The sequence below is a fragment of the Pelecanus crispus genome, chromosome 2, assembly GCF_030463565.1.
Source record: "Pelecanus crispus isolate bPelCri1 chromosome 2, bPelCri1.pri, whole genome shotgun sequence".
In the NCBI taxonomy this organism is placed as follows: Eukaryota; Metazoa; Chordata; class Aves; order Pelecaniformes; family Pelecanidae; genus Pelecanus; species Pelecanus crispus.
In genome coordinates this window covers 24,927,437-24,947,504 of record NC_134644.1, presented here as the reverse complement: position 1 = coordinate 24,947,504, position 20,068 = coordinate 24,927,437, and the positions used below count along the sequence as shown (strand labels likewise).

The window sequence follows — 20,068 nt, the reverse complement described above, 5'->3', positions numbered from 1 at the left end:
CAACGAAGGAAAAAGGGAAAGAAAATTCCTCTTTAAGTTATTTTCAATATTTCTGGGCCAGTTCTCACCACCCTTGTTTATGAGAGTGACTCCAATCACCTCACACATGGGAACAGGCCTCGCAAGGGATTGCTCAGATGAGTAAAGGTTGGGCCAGACCATGTCATTCAATCCCCACCATATTTCAAACCACGTTGATGACAAAAGCCGCAGCACTTTTCGACTTCTTTTGCTCCTTTTTTGCTCTGGAACTTCTCCTCCCCGCCCCGCGCAAGCACAGCCACAGCTCTCAGAAAGTACTCGCCCTCAGCCACAAGTGCTTCTAAGTAGCTTCCTCAGCTCGCTTATTTATCAGGAATCAGGAGTGCTTTATGCTTTCCAGCTCGGGCTCTTAGAGAAAGAAAACGTCAAAAGTGGTAGCGCAGCAACAGATGAACCGCAAGTGAAGCAACAGGCTGACGCCAGCATCACCAGGAACTAATAAACTTCTGCTTTAGCTTTAATTGTAGGTGCGACTACACATTTTCTTGTACTTGCTGCAGTACTTTTGACTTGCTTTTTTTCATCTGAAAGGGTCTTTTGGTAACCATGAAACACTCCCAATCTGGCTTCCTGTATTAGAAAACAAAGTGTAATGTGGTATCAAAGCATGCAGTTGCTGCACAACCGTGTTGCAGGGTTTCCTGGGTCTGGTTGTATCACAGACCGTTGTTCACCACCTCAATTCATCTGTTACAGAAAGGTTAAACTTGAGTTACTGCAGACCACTATGTGATACCGTTAGAAAGCTCTCAGGTTGATCTCCCTGGCCACATGTTCATTAGCAATGGCCAGAATCCACATTTTGAGTGAGAAATTCCGCTTTAAAACACAGGTGTCCTTACACGTAAGCCTATAGCTAGACCAACGGCTCGATTTGGCTTGTAGCGCAACATGCAACAAGGCAAAAGACCTGGGCTCAAGAGTACTTGTACTCCTCAGGCTGGCGAGGAGGAAGGTTAGCTAGCGCTGCATCAGCAGGAGCACCTCCAAGCAGTCACGGTGTTTTGCCACAGTGAAACTACTGTATACTGAGGGAAGGGACTTTTCACGGGATAAAATGGCAGCCCAGAACGCAGGGGCAGGTGAGACTGACCTGTGATCCCGACTCCCTGTTTGGGGGTGGTCAGAACCCCCTGGGCTTATGCCTTGGGCCGGGATTTGGTGGGCGAGAGAAAGCCCAGGCTCAGATGCATGGGTTACCCTGCTGCAAAAAGACAATATATAATAGAAAGTCTAAGCCAAAGATGTTCGTATCAGTTACAACAACGAGGAAGACAAACGCTTATAGGAAAAGCAGTGCAAATTAACAAAGGTCAGAATTGCTGTTTGGCAAAACTCATGTTTCCTGGGACCTGTTTTAACACAAGCTCCCAATTAAACTGTCAGCTTATTCAGAAAACTCTCATTATCATTCCTGAACAACTCTAATTGATTTTAATAGAAAACTTGTTTTATCAGGCCATTTCATCAACTCTGTTTGTGGAAAAGCTGCAGAAACATTTGGCCCGTTGGCATTCCTTCTGTGTGAACTGAACCATCTGCCTTTAGTAAAGAACATGAATTTTATTTTCAAAGATTGAGAAACAATTAAAAACATCCCAGAAGAGCTTTAGCAGTCTCCACAGAGCTATATCCTTAGCAGAAGCCCTGTTCATGTATCTGTTAGGTACAAGGGATCACACAAAGGCGTGAGCAGTACATTTTTCAGGAACTGCCCAGTGTGCTTGCAACCCTCCTGTCAGTGCTGCTCATGAGGGCTGCAGAGCTCAAACCTTGCTCAGTGCTTAAGAAATTTTGCTTAGATGATTAATGGCATGAGTCTCTATCTGGTGCTTGGCTGTATACAAAAAAAAACTTGTGCACAATATGTGCAGTTACTGCAGACTCATGCATATGTCAAATACTTTTGTAGGCAACTGTACTAGTGTGCATCTGCTTAAAAAGAAATTGAATTCTGAACAAGGTATGAACAAATGAACCCAATTTTCTACTGGTTAACTTCACTGTCTCTACTACTACCAGGAGACCAACAGTGTTATCCCTTGTCTTCCATCTCAACCACGGTGCTTGATCGGACCCCCAGGGGCCACACAGTTGGACTTTCCAAATGCCATCCACCATTTCAGAACAGATTTCAATATTCTTCTCTTACCAGAGAAGGTAAAAAGGTAAATTTGTCTGGGAAAAGCCTCCATGTATTCCGAAGCATCCTCAAAGCAGCTGGCATTGCTTTTTGTTCTCCTAAATGAGTAAATGCTGGCCACGGTTAGATCATTCTCAGTCAATTTTCTCTGCTCGCAAAGGAAGCTCTCTCTCTAACCAGAGCCACTGCGTGCCCTCGGCACGTCTCTCCGGTCACCACCAAACTGGCACAGTACGTGGATCATTCAGCAGGAGCTCTCCCTCCAAGGGGTGATAGGCTTGCCAAGGAGACTCGGACAAGCCATGCAGTCCTGGGCAATTCAGGATAGACCCCGTCAGGAGAAAGAGCATTTTCCTGCCCGGCAGGTCTCTCCCAGGAACACACACGCTGTGCTTCATCCCCAACGGGCTGCTGCACAGCCCTTGGGAAGTACAAGCCTCCTCCCTCTAGCACCAGGGCTGCTGCTGGGTTGAGAGACCATAAACAAGCAGCAAGAAGGAAAGCAGAGAATTAGGTGGAAATTCAGGGGCACCTTTAAAAGAGAAAAAAAAAACTTACAGGGAAAAAGATTTCCAGCTCGCACTCTGTCTACCCACTTATTTAGTGCTTCACAGTTCTCAGAGAAAATGTGTAATATACCAGCTGAGCAGCACAGAGGAAAAAATACACCCATTGGGGTTTTTTGCTCTTACTGAAAACAATATTCTTCCCATGCAGTTACGCTCACTCTAGGCCAAAAAGAGCTGATCTGGTTTCATTCTTTATGGACCACTTCAGCCCCAGTGTACACCTCTGCTGAATGATAGAATAATGGTATCATTAATTTAAACTTTTTTTTTTAAACAAATTTTGTTTAAGAAAAATGAAGGGAAGCACAGGACAAGTTTCTAAAGAAGAATGTGCAGTCTCATTTGTATTCTTGGCAGTTTGGTCAGACTAGTTTTGCTTTTATCAAACTGTCTCATGCAAAGAGAAAATGAGCAAAATAACATTCCAGTAAGAGTTTATCAGCACAAAGACCAAGAGCACAGGGCCACTTGACAGATAAACTCCTTCAGGGGATCTGGATTAAAATTTCTGGTTCTATGTTGCCATTTTGACCATGCAATGTTATAATTGCAATGTGCATCAAACTATTATTTCTGTAACTTGTAACAGAGGGTCTTCTCTATGAACCTTTCTGAGCCTACTCACCTCAAGACAGTGCACTGCAGGTAGAAGAAAAGTTTCAGAACAAACTCAAAATCCCCAAATGGAAGAAAGCAGGGCCCAGAGAAGGAGTTAGCATTATTAGTTTCCAGCAGTGTTGGTACCAAGCCCATTTCCCCATACAGGTGTAAAGTTAGTACTGAAGACACAGGGAAAGGGCACTGTCTTCACCACTATGGTCAAAGAAGGGGTCACTCCCCTGTGGCATAAGTGCTGTAAGAGCAGGCCAGTGCTTGACAAGCCCAGAGATTATGTTTCCAGTCATTCACTGTTCATTCACAAAAGGAGCCCGAACCAGCAGGCTTAAGTACATAAGAAAGGCTCTTTCCCTATGGGGAGCACTGCACATATGGGCTCTTCAGTAAATGTAACCAACAAATCAATATAGAAAGCAACTCTAAGCCATACTGGAAAGGTCTGGGGATCAGTTTCTTGGTAAGGACTCTCATTACCCATTTATTGCAGGGCTTACTCAAGACTGGCTCTTTCAGGCTTACAACAATAAACCTCAGGGTACTCTCAAAGCAGACAGATACCTCTCCTAAAACCTTCAGGTAGGTAGACAGAGATACAAATCTCTAACTCTGCAATGGCCCAACCCAAGGTGAAGAGAAGGGTAGGAAACAGGTTATCAGAAATTCAGTATTGAACCAGGATACACTCAGCAATGGCAGTTTACTGTAGACAAAAGCCTGCAGTGATGGTGCAGGCTCCCACCATCATTGGGAATTGCTATGGGAACGACTGTGAGGAAGCCTACATAAAAAAGAAAATTGATAGTTAATTTTTAAAGAATACATAAAAAGAGGTTGAAATACACTACCAAACCATTTACCAGATTATCAGTCAGCAAGCAGAATGGGCCACAGAGCAAAAATGCAGCTGTCTACTTTTCAGTACTCTTAATCTCCGTCTACAAAACACAAATATGAAAACTGTACTTTTTGGCTTTGCTTTTATAAGTTCAGACTTACTCAGTTGAATTAGACCGTGGCCTAAATCTTTTGCCTCTGACTTTCTTTCTGTTTCCTCCTATATTACCTGAAAGAAATCAAAGGATAAAGACAGATGGTAAAACAACTTGAAACTCACCTGCGTCCCATGCCAAACTGTATATTCTTTTTGCATCCCCAGCCAAAGATTCGTTACCTCATTAGCTTTAACCATTTAAAAGTCACAGGTCAGTCCCTCTTGATTTACCTCAGACCAGGTAAACTTGACACTTAGGTGATCTTTCTCTACTTTTTGCTGCAACTGCGCAGAGCAAAAAAACTCCTTAATTTCAGCTTTCATTTGAGAAAGTCACTACACTTCAAGAGAAACACTAAACACTGCCTGATAAAAATCACAGAAGCTGCCAAGAGTGAATAGACGTCTTCCTCTTTTTCATGTTAGCTCACACTGGAGGAATGGGAGACATTAAATGTCATTTCTATGTGCCAAAGCATTGTGCAAAAAAGGTACTTGTGTAGGGTGCTTCTAAATCCCAATTCCAGGTTAATAACAATTAGCACAATTTTAAGGAGTCATGCTGCTGTCCTAAGATCAGCCGAACTTTCAGCAGAGCAGCAATGGCTCAGAGGCTGGTTTCCACTGTGGCCAGCACAGAGGTTCACACTTACCTTGCCAAGAATTGCTCCTAGGCCTCCCATTTTCACAAATGTCTGAAATATGTTTTGTGTCTGGGATCCTTTCACTCCAGGAATGAGATAATCCATTTGACCTGGAATAGGAGGGCTCAGATGCGGTTATTGTTAAGGGTATTGTCTCACATCAATGTTAGCTCAGCGGTTCAGAGTCACATTCCTGAGGCCAGTGACATAACACAGCCTAAGGTCTGTCTGCACTAGCAGAGCATCCGGGATTTCTGGTTAAACCCTGCAGCTACACGTTGCCAGCGGTCCCTGCAGTGGTTTTGTGTCCACATTCAAGAGCCAGGCTTCAGCACTGCTTTCGCCCGTGTCTACTGTGGAAAGTTCTTAGCTGGAAGATGCTCTTCCAACTGTGCTCATCTCAAGGTGTTTTTTCCTCACATCCCGCCTGCAGGCTGCTCAATCCCTCCTCGTGCTGTTGCAGGAAAGCTGGGACTGCTTCCCTCTACCCACTGCAACAAGTCTCAGGGGCCCAGGAGTCTGCGATGAACACCCTCCCACCCACAGCTGGTAGATGCAGTGGAGGGGTAACTGTCTCATTTTTGCTAATTTTGAATTTTTGTTATATTTTGTCGGCTAGTCACTACAGTATATAATTTTAATGCCAAACTCAAAGCCAAGAACAGTCTCTCTATCTAGGTGCTTGGTGCAAACTAGTTTTTCTTTCTTCTTGTATTCCCTCTAAGAGCCAGAGATGTGTGTGGCAAGGCCCAACACAAGGGGTTTTGCAACAGGCTCCCTCCTGTTGAACTGGAGCTGCTGCTCAGCTGTTTGCCATGAGATCTACAATTATTACCAAAAGAGAAGAAAGCAAGAGGAAGTTGAAAACTGGTCAGAATAGATGGCTTATTTATTACAAAGCAGTTTTGCTTAAAGGATCTGTTTCTGTAGTTTCTAAGTCTGAATACTCTTGCATTTTTCAGTCTCTGCTTTCTTTGGAGGGCAGGCATCCGACAGAGGCTCTTCAGCTTCCAGAAGACCAGGCTTATCACAGCCACACTGAATTAAGTTCAGGGTTTCATAAATTCAAACTTACTTACAGCATGCAAGGTCTGAGAACCAACAGATCCATTAACAGATTTTTTTAATAATTTTCTCCTCCTAACGGTCTATTTTCAGGTTCAGGAGTGTCTTGCTATATACTGGTTTTGGTGTTTGCTGTTTCGTAACAGCAGAGCAAGAGTTATCATAAAGTTATCTCTTAATCCTTGAACATCCTAATACTAACACTTCATAGTGCTCTCCAGCATGGAGAAGCCCAGGCAGCTAATGGCCCAGGCACTCTAATGTCTCCCAAGAGATGTCATCCATATCGGAACACAAAGCAAATCAAAACCAGCTTGAAAGGTAGGAAATAGCACTCTGGGCATTGAAATGGGAGGACTATGTCAGCTCCACCACAATGTTAACAGAGTATTTGTCAGACTTACTTTTCCAGACATTACAGTGGCACAACATACCTGAACTGGTGGTGGGGAACAACAAAACTCTCTAGTACAGACAGACCTTAGAAGCCATTAGCTTTTTCAAACAAAGAATAAAGAGACACATGAAAGAAATGAAGTATGAAAAGAAACATAGATACTGAATGAAAGAAGAAACATATTAAATTATATTAATTTAAAACCAAACTTTTTTTTCTTAACTGGTATTTGAACCTGCTTACACAAAGCTATGAAAACTTGCTTCCCCAAGACTTTTTTAAAAATTTTATCCAAATGAGAAAAGATTCTCCAACACAAGCAGTGTATCATGTAAGATTAACGCTTGGTCCCTGAAAACAGATACTTTATCCACTCACAAATCTAAAAAGCTGAATTTAAAAATTAGAAATCATTAATTAATTATACACTACTACAGTTTTCTTAATAACATATTCATTAGAACAGGCTGAACAAAGTTGCATATAGGATCAAGCTGCTATATCCAGATAGCAAATGTTACTGCAAATATATCCCTTCCATACATTTCTCTTTACTTTCTTTGAAATAACAACAAAGAAAATGGCTTTATCAACTGCACAGTTATAGACTGGTCAGTCAGACAAGGATTGAGAATTGCAGTTTTCTTATGAAGCAGTTCAGGATTGTCTATCCCTCCATAGTGCTTCTCATAAATTGTTTTAAAGTGCTAGCTGGAGACTTTCATAATTAAAGGATCTCTAACTGCAGAGTGATGGTGAGCATCACGACCTAATGACCTCAGCAATTATAAATGACTTTCAATGCTTTTCACTGAATTTTCCATTTTAAAATGTTGTTAGGTTTTTAAAGTAACAGGAACAATAACAGAATTTGTGAAATCTGATCAAAGGCAAAATCTAATGACCTTGGTTACTCATAACAGCAAGCGCAAAACTACATAAAGTCTTTGTAGAATTATTTTCTATAATAACACTTGGTGACCATTTATATACTAGTCTAAGTAAGTGGAGTAAAATGAAAGCACCATCATCTTTAATGTGAGACAGCAAGAATATTATCTAGAACTCTAGGTCAACTCAGCAAATTAATGATGCTGACAAATAAAGATATAAAATAACATTTATATTGAACAGTTGATGTTTACAACTATTATTGAAGCAAGACAGTGTTCCTTTTCCTTGATTACATGACCATGATTTTAAAAATTGTGGTTCTTTTATTTAATTTTTTTTTTTTGAGCCAACAATTATTACAGTCTACTTGAAAAAAATTCTCAAGCAGGGAGATGATGAAAATTTGATTAACCGAAAATTGGTTTACAATGGAAAACTTGTTTATTCTGGACTAATTGTAATAATTAGCAGCTCGGGGCATGTGGGAAAAATCAGTAATCAAAGCACAAAGGATGCTATTTCAAACATTCCACAAAGAAAGAAGAAAGAATCAAACCTGCTGCAAAACAATGAAATGTTCTGACTAATGGAATAATGGGTGATGGAACAGGTAGAAATCTGAAAATGCGACAGAAAAGCAGACCTCTTCTTAGAACTAGATGCAGAGTTTGTGCTGACTCCAGGAGGCATGTCGCTATAAAAAGAGTCGGCCTCTCCAGGCTTTTTTACATAATCTCCCTGGGGTATTTGTCTGAAGTATAATAAACATCACAGAGTCAGAAAACATGACAGGCACCGGCATGCACACAAATATGCACAAATATTAGTTTAAAAGAAAGAGGCAAGGAGAACGATCCTTGAGCAAACCTGTTAACCACACACAATAAGCCTATTAATAAATAATTCAACCATCTGAGAAAAAACTCCCACATGCTTCTGATATGTGCAGAAAAGTGGATTATGTGGTTTTAGTACGGGAAAACAAGGATCATTTCACTGATAAACTCTGATCACAATTTTCAAAGTGAGTAGTTTGTGGTTCTTGAGACATTGGATAACCAAGTTCAGACATTTCAAATGGCTCATTGCGCTGGTTGGGAAAAGCACCCCCAGGTACAGTACAAGTACTGCAGCCTGAGCTGGATGCATGCCTGCATCAAAAAGTTCAGGAAAAGTGAATGCTTTCTTCCTTCTGAGGTATGTGCTTTCCATTTAACTTTTGTGAATGCTATTGAATTCAAGAATAGCAACCTGTTGAGTTGTTTAAACCTCAGGAGGAGAAAAACCTCCAGTTTATGAACTGTTTTCTTGTGCAGGGGAACTAATGCCAGCGTCAGAGGTTCTCAGCTACTCCTGATTACCACAGTAGACTCAATCTGCCAAGAGACACAAAAATAATGCCACACATATCTGACAACAGTTTACTCTTTTCCAGTACTAGAAGCTCGGTTATGGTGCATAAAACTATCTATGCATTAGAAAGTCCTAATCAAGTTATGCAACTTTTTTGCAGATGGTGAATTCATTGCCAGCAGAAAAACTGCCGTGCAAATATTCCAGTTACAGTTCCACCAAGTCGAAAAAATCCTCCCTAGCACGAGGAGCTGCTTTGAAAGTTGGCTATATCATAATATCAGCAGCTTAATTATCTATTCAGCCTTGCACTTTCCAAGGCCTTTGTGCTTCAGTCTGCCCCTATTAAGATGCGCATTTATCAGAAGGTTGATTCACATTCAGATTGTGTCCAACTACAGACCTGGACTGGGGTCTCTTCATTCCATATCCGAATTTCTAATGCTCCTAAAGTATTTGAAGTATATTATTATATGGCACATACATCATTAGTGTAACACCGTACTTCCACACTATTTCTTCTAGCATCTCTTGAGTCTCAGTTCTTGCCCCATTCCTCAGCTGGTACATCGGTGTGTTCAGAGTTGCTAATTTGCCCTTTATATTACTTTCAGTTTACTCTTTTCAGTTGCTTAGTACTACCAAATTTCATTCCTTATGTAATGCTCAAAAATACCATAATGGCCTGTTTTCATCTTTATGTAAGGAGTAATCATAAACAACTGAAAAAAAGGACACTCTGATGGATGTCTGTTTTTTCCATTTACAGAGCACTCCTTGTACATATCCAAAATTATTCTATTTAGAAGTCAGCCTACAGAACTTCATTTTCTGCATGAAGGAGATTTAGTTGCTGAATACCTCCATCATCTTAAAAATGACGGATCCATCCATCATCTTCAAAAGCCTCAGCTTATGCTGGTTTCCACTCTGCCCGTGCCCACAGACACAGCTGCAGGCTGACTGCAAACTCACAGACCTTTGTCCATATACTAATTTCTGGAGATGAGGGAATTCAAGAAAGTTAGATTCTCTAGTGTTCCAATGCGAACATGCACGGGGCAGTCTCTTTCTGTATTTCAAGGTTTTGGCTGCTCTGTCCTCAGCCAACGCTGATACATCCACAGCGGAGTGACTTGATGGCCATGTTAGTCTGCACTTACAGATACATCGTGTGCCACCAAGCAGCACCAAACCCTGCAATTCTGCCCTCCTTGTGCCAGGTGACATCTCCTACCCACCAACCTCTCCATAAGGCTTGACTTCAATAGCTTTGCCTTTTTCACGTTACCGTTCCTGCCACCTGTCTGACCTCGTAGTACGCAACCAGCACTTGGCGGAGCTTTTCTGCTTTTTGCAAGTATTTTGAGCCTGGCAGAGAAAGCGCTACACAAGTAGTGGAAATGGAGGACAAGCACAAAGGGTAGCGGCAACAAACAAAGCAGCAGCTTGGACCTGGAGGTGGTAATGCAGGCAGAAAACGGGGAAATTTGAGAAACCCTCTTGTCTGTGGAGGACTGGGAGAGGAAGGAGCCAACTCCTTCCCAGAAGACCCATCTGCCAGGCAGATGACGTCAAAGGGAGGTGGTCTTCCAGGAGCCAAGCCCCAGTCATGAGGAACTGTTTGGGTTTTGGCCACAAGCTTGAAAGGGTGAAAGCTCAGCCCTGTGCTGCAGCTGGTACCATGCTTTAGCTACAAATCAATCGAGCAGGGTGGCGGGAAAGAATGGGCTCTTCATTCGCACAGCAATTTAACTGCAATGTATTTTTAACTGCAAAGAAGCTCCAGGAATGAATTTGTCTCAAAAGGCTCCTGAACATCATGTTAATATTAATTATTCAGTTCTCAGCCTCCCAAGAACAATTTCATCTCTAATAGCAGATTTTCAGTCTCTCTTATTGGAAATGTTCTCCTGTTTTCCTAAATAAAATAGTCTGTCTCCGAAGTAAACACTATTTTTGCTACTGAGTCCAGAGAATTCAGCATTTCAAGCAATGCATTTATAGAATAAATACCAATTTCATATATGCAAGCAAATATTCTTTAAAATATGTAATTCATCACTGTATTTTCTTTATAGAAAATATAGTGATCACTGTATTTTCTTTATAACATGTATATGAGAAAGAGAGAAGAAAAGTTATTTTCAGAGCTTTCTAAGACACATTCCATTACTTTTATCACATACCTCTGTCTTCTGTAGTTTCTTTCCATACAAAGAGAAGAGAAAGAAAGAAGAATGAGTTATCAGTATGCACGTATACATGGTCAGTAAGAGGAAAAAAAATGTGAAGAGAAAAGCAATATACGCGGAATGAAATTCTTGCTCAAAATATTTCTACAGAAAACACTTCTGAAATAAACATACTCATAAACACAAGAAATCAAAATAAACAAGAAAAATAGATTCATGTTGATGGCTAAAGTCAGTGCTGAGTTGGAGGTGCAGTTCGTGATGAGTTTAAGTCTATTCACTGTGAAGCTGCGAGTGAAAGGTGCACTCTTGCCCTCCATCTCCAAAAAGTAATCCCGCTGGCTAGCTGTGATCTCAAAATGAGCCCTTAACTTTCGGAGTTGTACTCAAAATAGAAGTCCAGATTTTCAGATACTGCCAGAAGCTGAGGGCGATATACCAAGACAGCATAACCTACCTTTTGCTATCCTAATCTTCATGCTTTTTTCCAAATACTTCTTTTGTTACGTATTTCTGAGCTGCCCTCAGCCTACCCCAGGCTAACAAACCAGCAGGGGACGGGCCAGTTCATCACGCCAAACCGCTGGGGCCGCGTCCCAGCTACAGCACTGCCTGCAGCTGAACCTGCCCTGCCCTCCAAGCACACCTGTGGAGCAAGGACTGCAAGAGCCAGTCTCACCCAAACACAGGTGACAAAGGAAGTACCTTGAATCTTTTTTTAATACATGCAAAAAACCTAAACCCTTCTGTTTTTAGAAGTTGTTCACAAAAGGAGAAAAACTGAAAAAGATCAGTCAGGCTAAAATAATCTATTTTGCCTTTCAGTGAGTGGAACACTGACAGCTCTGCACCAGGAGAGAACATGCACCTTATTTGCAAATTACAAATCTCTCTCCCTTACCGAAAAACATGCCTGAATTAATTTCAGGTTAAGCTGACTGAATATAAACATCTGTTTAAGGAAACCTATGGTTAAATGCTTTACTGACTGACTGAAGGCTAATCTTGCTAAATTTACTTTGTCATTAGGAAAGATTTATAATTGAATCAGGCTGTATTCTTGTATCTCCTTTGTCAGATACAGTAAAATCATAATCTGATCGTCTACAAAAAAAGAAAAGAAATAACTAAATAAGAAATAAATGTCAAACCTGGATCAAGCTCTCCAAAATCACATACACATGTAAGAATTGAAAAATGCTAATACTATAAAAATGTCACTGTATAAATATAATCCAATTTGGATTTTTTAGATTATGTTTGAATTGTTCTTTTCATAACATAATCAGCTATCAGATGAAATAAACATTTTTTTTAACTGTATTAAGAAGAACACAATTTACTTACTTGTAACCCCAACCAGTTATTCCTAAAACGAGAGCCAACACTAAAATGGTGCCAGCAATAGCCCCTATTATTATATTTGTGCTAACAACACCTGGAAACACAAGAAAGGGGAAAAATATACAGGGTTTTAGGAGAAAAATATACAAAACCAGTAAATGCACTGTCTTTCAAAAACCTGCTTGGATAACTTGCACTAGGCTGATTAATTGTAACCAGTGATATAATCTTGAAGTATAGCATGGACATAAAAAGATCATTTGTAAATCAAGCTTTGACCTCTGTGTCTGGTTCCTTTACCTGAACACTTGCTACATGGGGAAGTTGTGCCAGGTATGCCAATATAATGTCATCAATATTAAACTGCTGTAGCTTACATCCTTATAACCTGCCTGGCAAATACACGCTTACATTGGAATAAAAGTGACTTTTTTGTTTGTTTTTACTCAAATCTCTTCCATAGCTGAATAAACTAACCAAAAGAGACATTCTGGAAGCTGGTAAAACCATCCCCCCACAAGGATTTATAATGAAAAACATTTACACACTCATTTTTCCACAATGTATCTTTCTCTCATATGCAAACCTAAAGATGAATAAAAACTTTCACTCAAAAAATGTAAAAGCCTAAAATTTGTGTACCAACATTCTGCATACTGGCCATGTACTAAAAAACTGACTCTACAAATAAAAACCAATCATGTAAGCAACATTACCTTTCCATCTAGATACGAAAAGTCCCAGTAACTTTTTGCTTGTCCTAATCTATCAGTATACTTAATAAGGTCATTCAGATGATTGGGACAAGCAAGGTACAACCAGATACGCTGGTACCAGTCCCGAGATGCGTACCAAGTGCTTGTGAGCAGCACCACTCGCATCCAACCCCAGGTCTGAGACCTCATTCACAGACACCAGGAGGAAGGGAAGGGAAAGAGGCTCCTAACAGTGCATCGTGTTGTATGCTAACTGAGAGTAAGAGATCTAGTTTTGCTTAACGAACCTCCCTCAAATCCAAGCTTTTCCAGTTATTGGTAAAAATTAGAATTACGTACCTTTATTGATGGCATCTTTATCAAAATATAGAGCATCTTTGATGCGAAAACTGCAGTCATCTCCTCCCCATAATCGGTCACAGACACACTTTATTTCATTGCTACAAACCTGCAGCCAAAAGCGTAGCTCAGAATAAAATCATAAAATTAATCTATTCCTGTAATTAATACCTACAGTACAGGTACAATGATATAGCACTGATTTTGACTGCCTGCAAAATTTTGCAAAACATTTTTAATATATAGCAATTTTTAATTTCTATGTTAGATATAAATGTATTAAATGTATTATTATACTTTATATACAAATATATGTAATACGTATTAAGTACCTTAATATATTTTAATGTAATATATATTTAATAGAGCCATTTATAATTGCTTTGGGAGACTCTGAACCTCAAAGATTTGATTTTTTCAAAATATGAAGAAGTGGCTAATTTCAGATAAAAAGGGGAGTTTTAATGCAGTGTAAAAGACAAAAGATGTTATGAGAGAACAACTCCTTTGTTCGCAGCTCAGCCATAGGGACCTGAAGAGTGTTTCAAACTGTGAGGGACTAAGGGACTCGCCAGGGCCACAGTAAAGCCACAGGCTGGGCGCTGAGCGGAGAAGCTGCCACTAGCCAAGCGCCAGCTCACTGCCCTCTTCTCTAGAGCAAAGTAACTCTCAGCCAACAAAATCCAATGACTTTATGAACCTTCTTGGCTGTTGACATAAGACAGAGGGGACTAGAAAGAGCATCTGGAAGAACAGAGACCCAAGTTTCTCAGTTCTTAAACCTTTATATTCTCCAGTGCGCCACCTGAGGAAATACCAAGTTAGCAGAAGCGATAGCAAAAGAATTGATTGATAAAATTTTTGCAAAATATGTACTTACTGTGACTCATTGTTTAAGATACCTTGACTGGTATGCATCATGTTTATTTATGTGCCTCCTCCCCCTTTCCTTTTCAAAAGCTTCTCCAGTATAAAGACTTCTAGACTCACGCTGCTGGCTTCCTGAAAGGTCTAGCTAGTACACTACACAACGCCAGATACTCAGCAAAAGTAGAAAAAAGGATTAAAGAGTACAAGAACATACACCGTGTCCTGAACAAATCTGGCTGTCTGTGGTGCCTGGGCAGGTACTGAAGTTGAAGGCCTCGGTGGGGAGGCAGCGATGCTCAAGGCACACCATGTTCGGCCCGCATGGCGTCCCGTTCTCCACATAGCCCAGGTCTGTCTCCTCATCCAGCTTCACATGGCCACCGCTGCAAGACAACCAAGAGGACCCTGGAGACTTGTGCTGTGATTAGATGGGAGTACTTGAGAAATTGGGCACTGGGCTGCTGCCTTCATTTCTGTCTGCATTATACGATGCCCAGGACCAGGAAAGAGTAAGTATTGGCTTATTTATCTCACTGGCCCTAAGGTGAAACAAAGCAAAACGCAGTATATCTACATCAAACAAATGTAATGGTGAAAACAAAGACCATTCTTCCTGTGTAAGAGCTAGTGTTGCATAAAACATTGAGTTTACTTTGTTTCATCTTACAGTTGTGTGAAGCTATGAGAACACACCAGGTCTATAATTGGGATTCAGCTAACATATGGCAATGTATTAAGCTGCCAGTTAGCTTTGGCAGTGCAGGCATATGTCTAAGTATTTTGAGTACATTAAGTACTTCACAAACATTAAAGAATGTAAAATCAAGAGGCCAGAGAACAGCATTATGTCTCTACAGGCAAAATTAACTACTATACAGAGGGGACTGCAAAACAGCTGCGCTCCCCACATGCAGTCAAGTTCCTGAAGCTTGGTTATGTGTTAATAGGAAAAAACATTTAATGGAAACAGTTGTTCTCCACATAGGAAAGAGAAAGCTGCTTTTCCATGCAAGATGGATATTGATTGTCTCTGCTCTGCTTTCAGGATTTCCAGTTACCTGCAATTGTAGACTTTTCCAAACTGCAAGATTGTCGATGTGATTTCACCATCAAGTTCTCCAAGTCTGGGCACACTGGATATATTGGAGCACAGAAGGTATCCACAAAGCACATCCCTGCATTGAGAGAATAAACAGATACTCACTGAAAAGAAAATTCAATGAAAATGGATGATCAAAAAAATAATGTCTTTCTTCATTTGCTTTGTAACATGTTTGTTATTCCTTGCTTTTCTCCCACGGACAGTAACTCCCATAAATAATGTCTTGGTTCCCAAGAAAATTATTCTCCTTGGAGCTTAAACAGGGAAAAGTCTTTTTTAAGATGTATTATCAAAAATGTTCTGAGTAAGAGCAAGCAGGGAGCTGTCAAGAACAAACCACATCAAATTGATTTATTATCCTACTAAGATACAGTAAGTAGCCCATAGAGGAGACGCAGTAGACCCATAGAGGAGAAGCAGTAGATACCAGCTTTAAGCAAACTCATATGACACACATGTAAGGGAACTAGAGACACCAAGTTTAATTCAGCTGTTGAAGGGACTTTACAACTTGTGTGCGAAGACTTGTGCGCTGTCTGGCCTCTCCCATATTACCGACTATTTTTATTCATAAATTTGTAATGGAACAGAAGTAAGGTTATCAAATCTGCACAGAAAGGTGGGAAAGGACATTAGTTCACCTGTAGGCAGGACTGGAAGTCAAAAGGCAGAATGAAGAACTCATCTGAAAAAACAGGGTGTAGTTTGATGAGGACTGGCAAAAGGCTCAGAAATAGGCACAAATAATCAACTGCATAAATACAGAATGTGAAACAATGGGTTAGGCAGCAACTTGCAGGAAAAGATGTGGATGGTTACAATACAATGAAAGCTGAACACGGCTTAGCAATGCGCAATGGCACAGCATAAAAGGTGAACACCACACTGAGACATGAAACCACGGGCTGCTCTCCTCTGCACTGCTAAGCCTCACCAAGAATACTAGGACCACTTTGGGTCCAAGTGCTCCCAAAGCTCAGATGGTGCTCTCTTGACAGAGATCATCTCCTCTTGACACTCCTCTCCTTCCAGAATTTCCTGCACTAAGGTCTGCAGAAGGCGGCCAGGAGAATTCTGTTCTGTACAAAGGCTTTTTGAGCCTCTTCATGCCAGCTGAAGAACTGGATCAGGGATAAAAATCTCTTACCAGTTGTCTTCTAAATGGGTCAACTTACTGTTTATTGCACTGTATCCAAGAGTCCTTGTCTCTTCCACAGTTTCCTTTCTCAGTCCCTTCAATATTCAGCTTCTCATAGCAGTACCTGTCAGCAGCTGTCACTTCTAAAAACAGAAACAAATCTCTTCTAAGATGATGAAGGCTTCGAAAAGCCAGGTCCTGGGAAATGGTGATGCACAATCAAAGCAAGCAGAACTTCCCATTAGTGAAACTCTGCACAGTGTTCTCAATGAAAAGTTTTGTTTTGGCACCACAGGACTGTTTTAAGATTTTATCCAGACTGACCAGGGTTTATTGGTCCAAAATGTCCAGAAGTCACTGAAATAAATCAACAAATATGAGTATAGGCTCCCTAGGTGGTTATTAATGAGAAGTTAAACCTAAGATTTGGAATAATCACCTGTAAGTTAACCCAACACTAGAGAAAGAACTGGAAAAGAGGATGGAAAGACAAAATGAGAAGGGAAGAGGGGGAGGGACATACAGTCCTAGCCGTTTGTAACGGTTCTGAATATGTCTCTTCCATAATTTTTCTCAGCTAAGATAATTTTTCAAGCCACATGAATGACAACTTAGAAACAACATTCACTCACTTTCACCCCAGATATATTTACACTGCCGGTCCCTGGTTTTACATCTTCCTCCAAAACAAATACCCTAGAAAGGAAGAAAAGGTACAGAAAAAGTTTCAAATAACTTGATTTTCAAAAATATGTATTTGTTTAACATACAGATTTGTCACATGCTTTCTATTGAGGCAACTAATATGTGATTCTACTTTCTGTTCATTTAAATGCTTAGCTCCAAAATATAACTAGCACCCAAAACTCAGGAATGTCAGCAGAACTGTTCCAGGTGACTTCCAAAAAGCTTAAACCAAAATCTATAAAAAGCAATCTATAAAAGCATAAAGAATGTAAAACAAATTGACGTGCTAATTACCTGCTTGTTATCACACGAATATCCATCCATTTTATGAATATTGGGAGAACACTATAGAAAGAGAAAATAACTAATAAATCATAGATCAGAAAAGCATGGAAGCAAAGCATACAACAAATGTCATATGGAAAATTATTTCAGTTACATGCTGGTTTTTTCAGTATCAGCAGGTTTAATACCATTTTTATACACCTTACTATACAAAGCGGTAACATTCATAGTGATTGAGAGAATACAGGTGGGTTTTTTTAATGTCTTGGGTAGAAGATACAAAAATCACCTGACTGGAATTTCCTGTGCAGTTCTCTGCAATATCACAATCGTTCACTGCTTCTCGGCACAAAACTCCTTTAGGTTCAAACTGAAAAAAAAGGATAGAAAATTAGTGTCTTGACTTCTCCGTATCTTGCCTTAAATGCAAAGCTTTCTTAGAGTTGTAACTAAAATAAAAAATGGGAAATTTTCATGTGCTGACTGAAGCGGGAAGACTTTTCTTTCCCTTGTGCAGACACTGCACCTGTCAAGCCCCCGGCCATTTACTGGTGCAAGTGGTACCACTCTCTGAGACAACCCCTCCTGAGTGCATCGAGCGTGGGGCTGAGCAGGATAAGTGCTCTCCCGGGACACAGGACCCCTGGCATTTATCAAATCAATACTGCAGTGGCTTGCAGCATTATCTTGACCAGGTCAATGTGCCTTTCTGTGACTATTTTACTCTTCTTTATAAAATAGGGAGAGTGATCCTGATCTTCTTTCTAGGGGTGAAGAACACTACAAAGCTCTAGGTATAAACACTACAGTTATTACAATTCTCCATTGTAGAACAGAAACTATTAATAAATGTACTGAGTTCCGTACGGTTTGACACCATTTTCTAAGTGACCAGATATTTAACAACGAAAAATGTATCAGTGACCTAACATGGACATTTTGGTTAAAGACTTCTGTACTAACTATCAAGACCTGTAAAAGCACCGAGACATGCCCTTAGCGCCAATTGTTAGTGAGACCCCTTATATTCCCTGAAAGGTTTCTTAAGGCTGTGATACCCAGTTCATTTTGCAGCTCTGTGACTTTTTTTCTGGATCTGCATGCACATATATTTTTTTGGGAACAACTCCTAACTCCACAGCTGGTGTGAACAGGCACACGTCAGTGGAAAAGCTAGACTCTGGTACTTTCTCAGCCTTCAGCTTATCTTTTCCCTACCGGTCTCTGGAAAAATGCAGACAGACAGGAATGTTGTCAGAGACACTACAGATGCTGGGATGTACACCCACTGTGTTTTGCTTGCAATCCCTGCTTCAATCCTGCTTTCAGGCAGAGTATTACAGGGGAAGGTACCCAAGTTTGGGAACTGTTACATATGGTCTTTTGAGTTGTCCTGATTAACACCTAGGGACATGTGTTTTGCAAAATTCTGCCTTTCCCTTCATTGGCTCACCCTTGCCACTCTGTATGTAGATAAACCCGTGTCTCATTTGCAAAAATAATGTAGCTACACAGAAGCTTAATTTTTTTCTGAGTCTTTAATATGGTGCCTATGTGACTTGGATACTTGAACAAAATTCACCCACACCAGCAATCTGCTAATCTTTCATATTATATTAAAAAAAAGGAATGTGCTTAGGGAAATGTGATCTGTTCCAGCATAATCTGTGCTTTTTCTTTTTTTAACATTAGGATGAGCACAAAGTCAAGAATGTGATCCAGAGTTATTACTAATATTCCTCCTAAGGAAATTAAAACCTCAAACACCCACAGATGAAGATAAAAATATCACACATAGTACACCACAGTTTAATAACATTAATAATAATAAACATTATTACTAAATGAGTATAAACAACTATTTGAAGTCATATTTAGCTGGGCTCCCTTACAGCCAAGATCTGCCTAAACCTCCTTTTACTATTTACCCATGTATCAGGAAGAATAACTTATAGTTTACATAGGGCTTGATTCCCTTTACTCAATGGGATTTCAGTCAGTCCAAACATAAGGAGACACAGACAGACCTAGCTAAAACTGGAGTCAGGTGTATTTTAGATGAACACTTCTAAACAATTCTGCTAGCTGCGGGTTTTTGGTTTTGGGTTTTTTTTTTTTTTTTTTTACTACATCCTTCTCTCGGGCCTCTGTGGTACAGTTTTCCCATTTGGTCTCATGGGGCAAATCCAGAGCAACATGTAAGGCATTGGGAGCAGCACATGGGTAAGGATGTGCATGCTTAAACAAGGATATCTAATGAAACATCATGGAACTTCAACCTGATTCAAACTAGTCTGACACTGGAAGGCTTTAATTCACCTCTGCATTTGATCACAACCCCTGCCCCAAGAAGCCCAGACTAAAAGACAGGGAATAGCCGCAGAAGAACCAGTTTTCAGCCAATTTTAAAAGGCAAGCTTTCGGAAAAGGAAACACAAGGTCTGCAAGGAAAAAGACGTGCTGTGATGCCTGTAGCCACCTGGATGCATTACTGTCAGGGCGCTGCAGTGAAGGCGACTGCCCTTACCCGGCACTTCCGACAGCAAAGCCCGTTGCTGCACTGGGAACCTGCCGTCAGGGTGCAAGTACTGCAGCACTCTCCTCCTTCGCTGGCACACTCCTGAGGAACACACACACTTATAACAGAATACATGGGAAAAGCAGGTGAGCCCCAAG

The 20,068-nt window shown here is 40.5% G+C and overlaps 1 protein-coding gene across 1 annotated transcript in view; it reads right to left on the bottom strand.

The window, feature by feature from the left end:
- Positions 1 to 20,068, bottom strand: part of ADAM22 (ADAM metallopeptidase domain 22) — a 136,382-nt gene that overhangs the window by 10,407 nt on the left and 105,907 nt on the right. Inside the window, exons 17-30 of the mRNA XM_075706527.1 lie at positions 19,920 to 20,012; positions 17,682 to 17,762; positions 17,402 to 17,452; positions 17,053 to 17,116; positions 16,458 to 16,563; positions 15,239 to 15,355; positions 14,395 to 14,563; positions 13,311 to 13,419; positions 12,259 to 12,349; positions 10,906 to 10,923; positions 7,920 to 8,114; positions 5,017 to 5,117; positions 4,369 to 4,435; positions 1,136 to 1,246 (exon numbers count right to left, since the gene is read on the bottom strand). Coding sequence (XP_075562642.1) covers positions 1,136 to 1,246; positions 4,369 to 4,435; positions 5,017 to 5,117; positions 7,920 to 8,114; positions 10,906 to 10,923; positions 12,259 to 12,349; positions 13,311 to 13,419; positions 14,395 to 14,563; positions 15,239 to 15,355; positions 16,458 to 16,563; positions 17,053 to 17,116; positions 17,402 to 17,452; positions 17,682 to 17,762; positions 19,920 to 20,012 — 1,373 coding nt within the window. The remainder of the gene's footprint in view (positions 1 to 1,135; positions 1,247 to 4,368; positions 4,436 to 5,016; positions 5,118 to 7,919; positions 8,115 to 10,905; positions 10,924 to 12,258; positions 12,350 to 13,310; positions 13,420 to 14,394; positions 14,564 to 15,238; positions 15,356 to 16,457; positions 16,564 to 17,052; positions 17,117 to 17,401; positions 17,453 to 17,681; positions 17,763 to 19,919; positions 20,013 to 20,068) is intronic.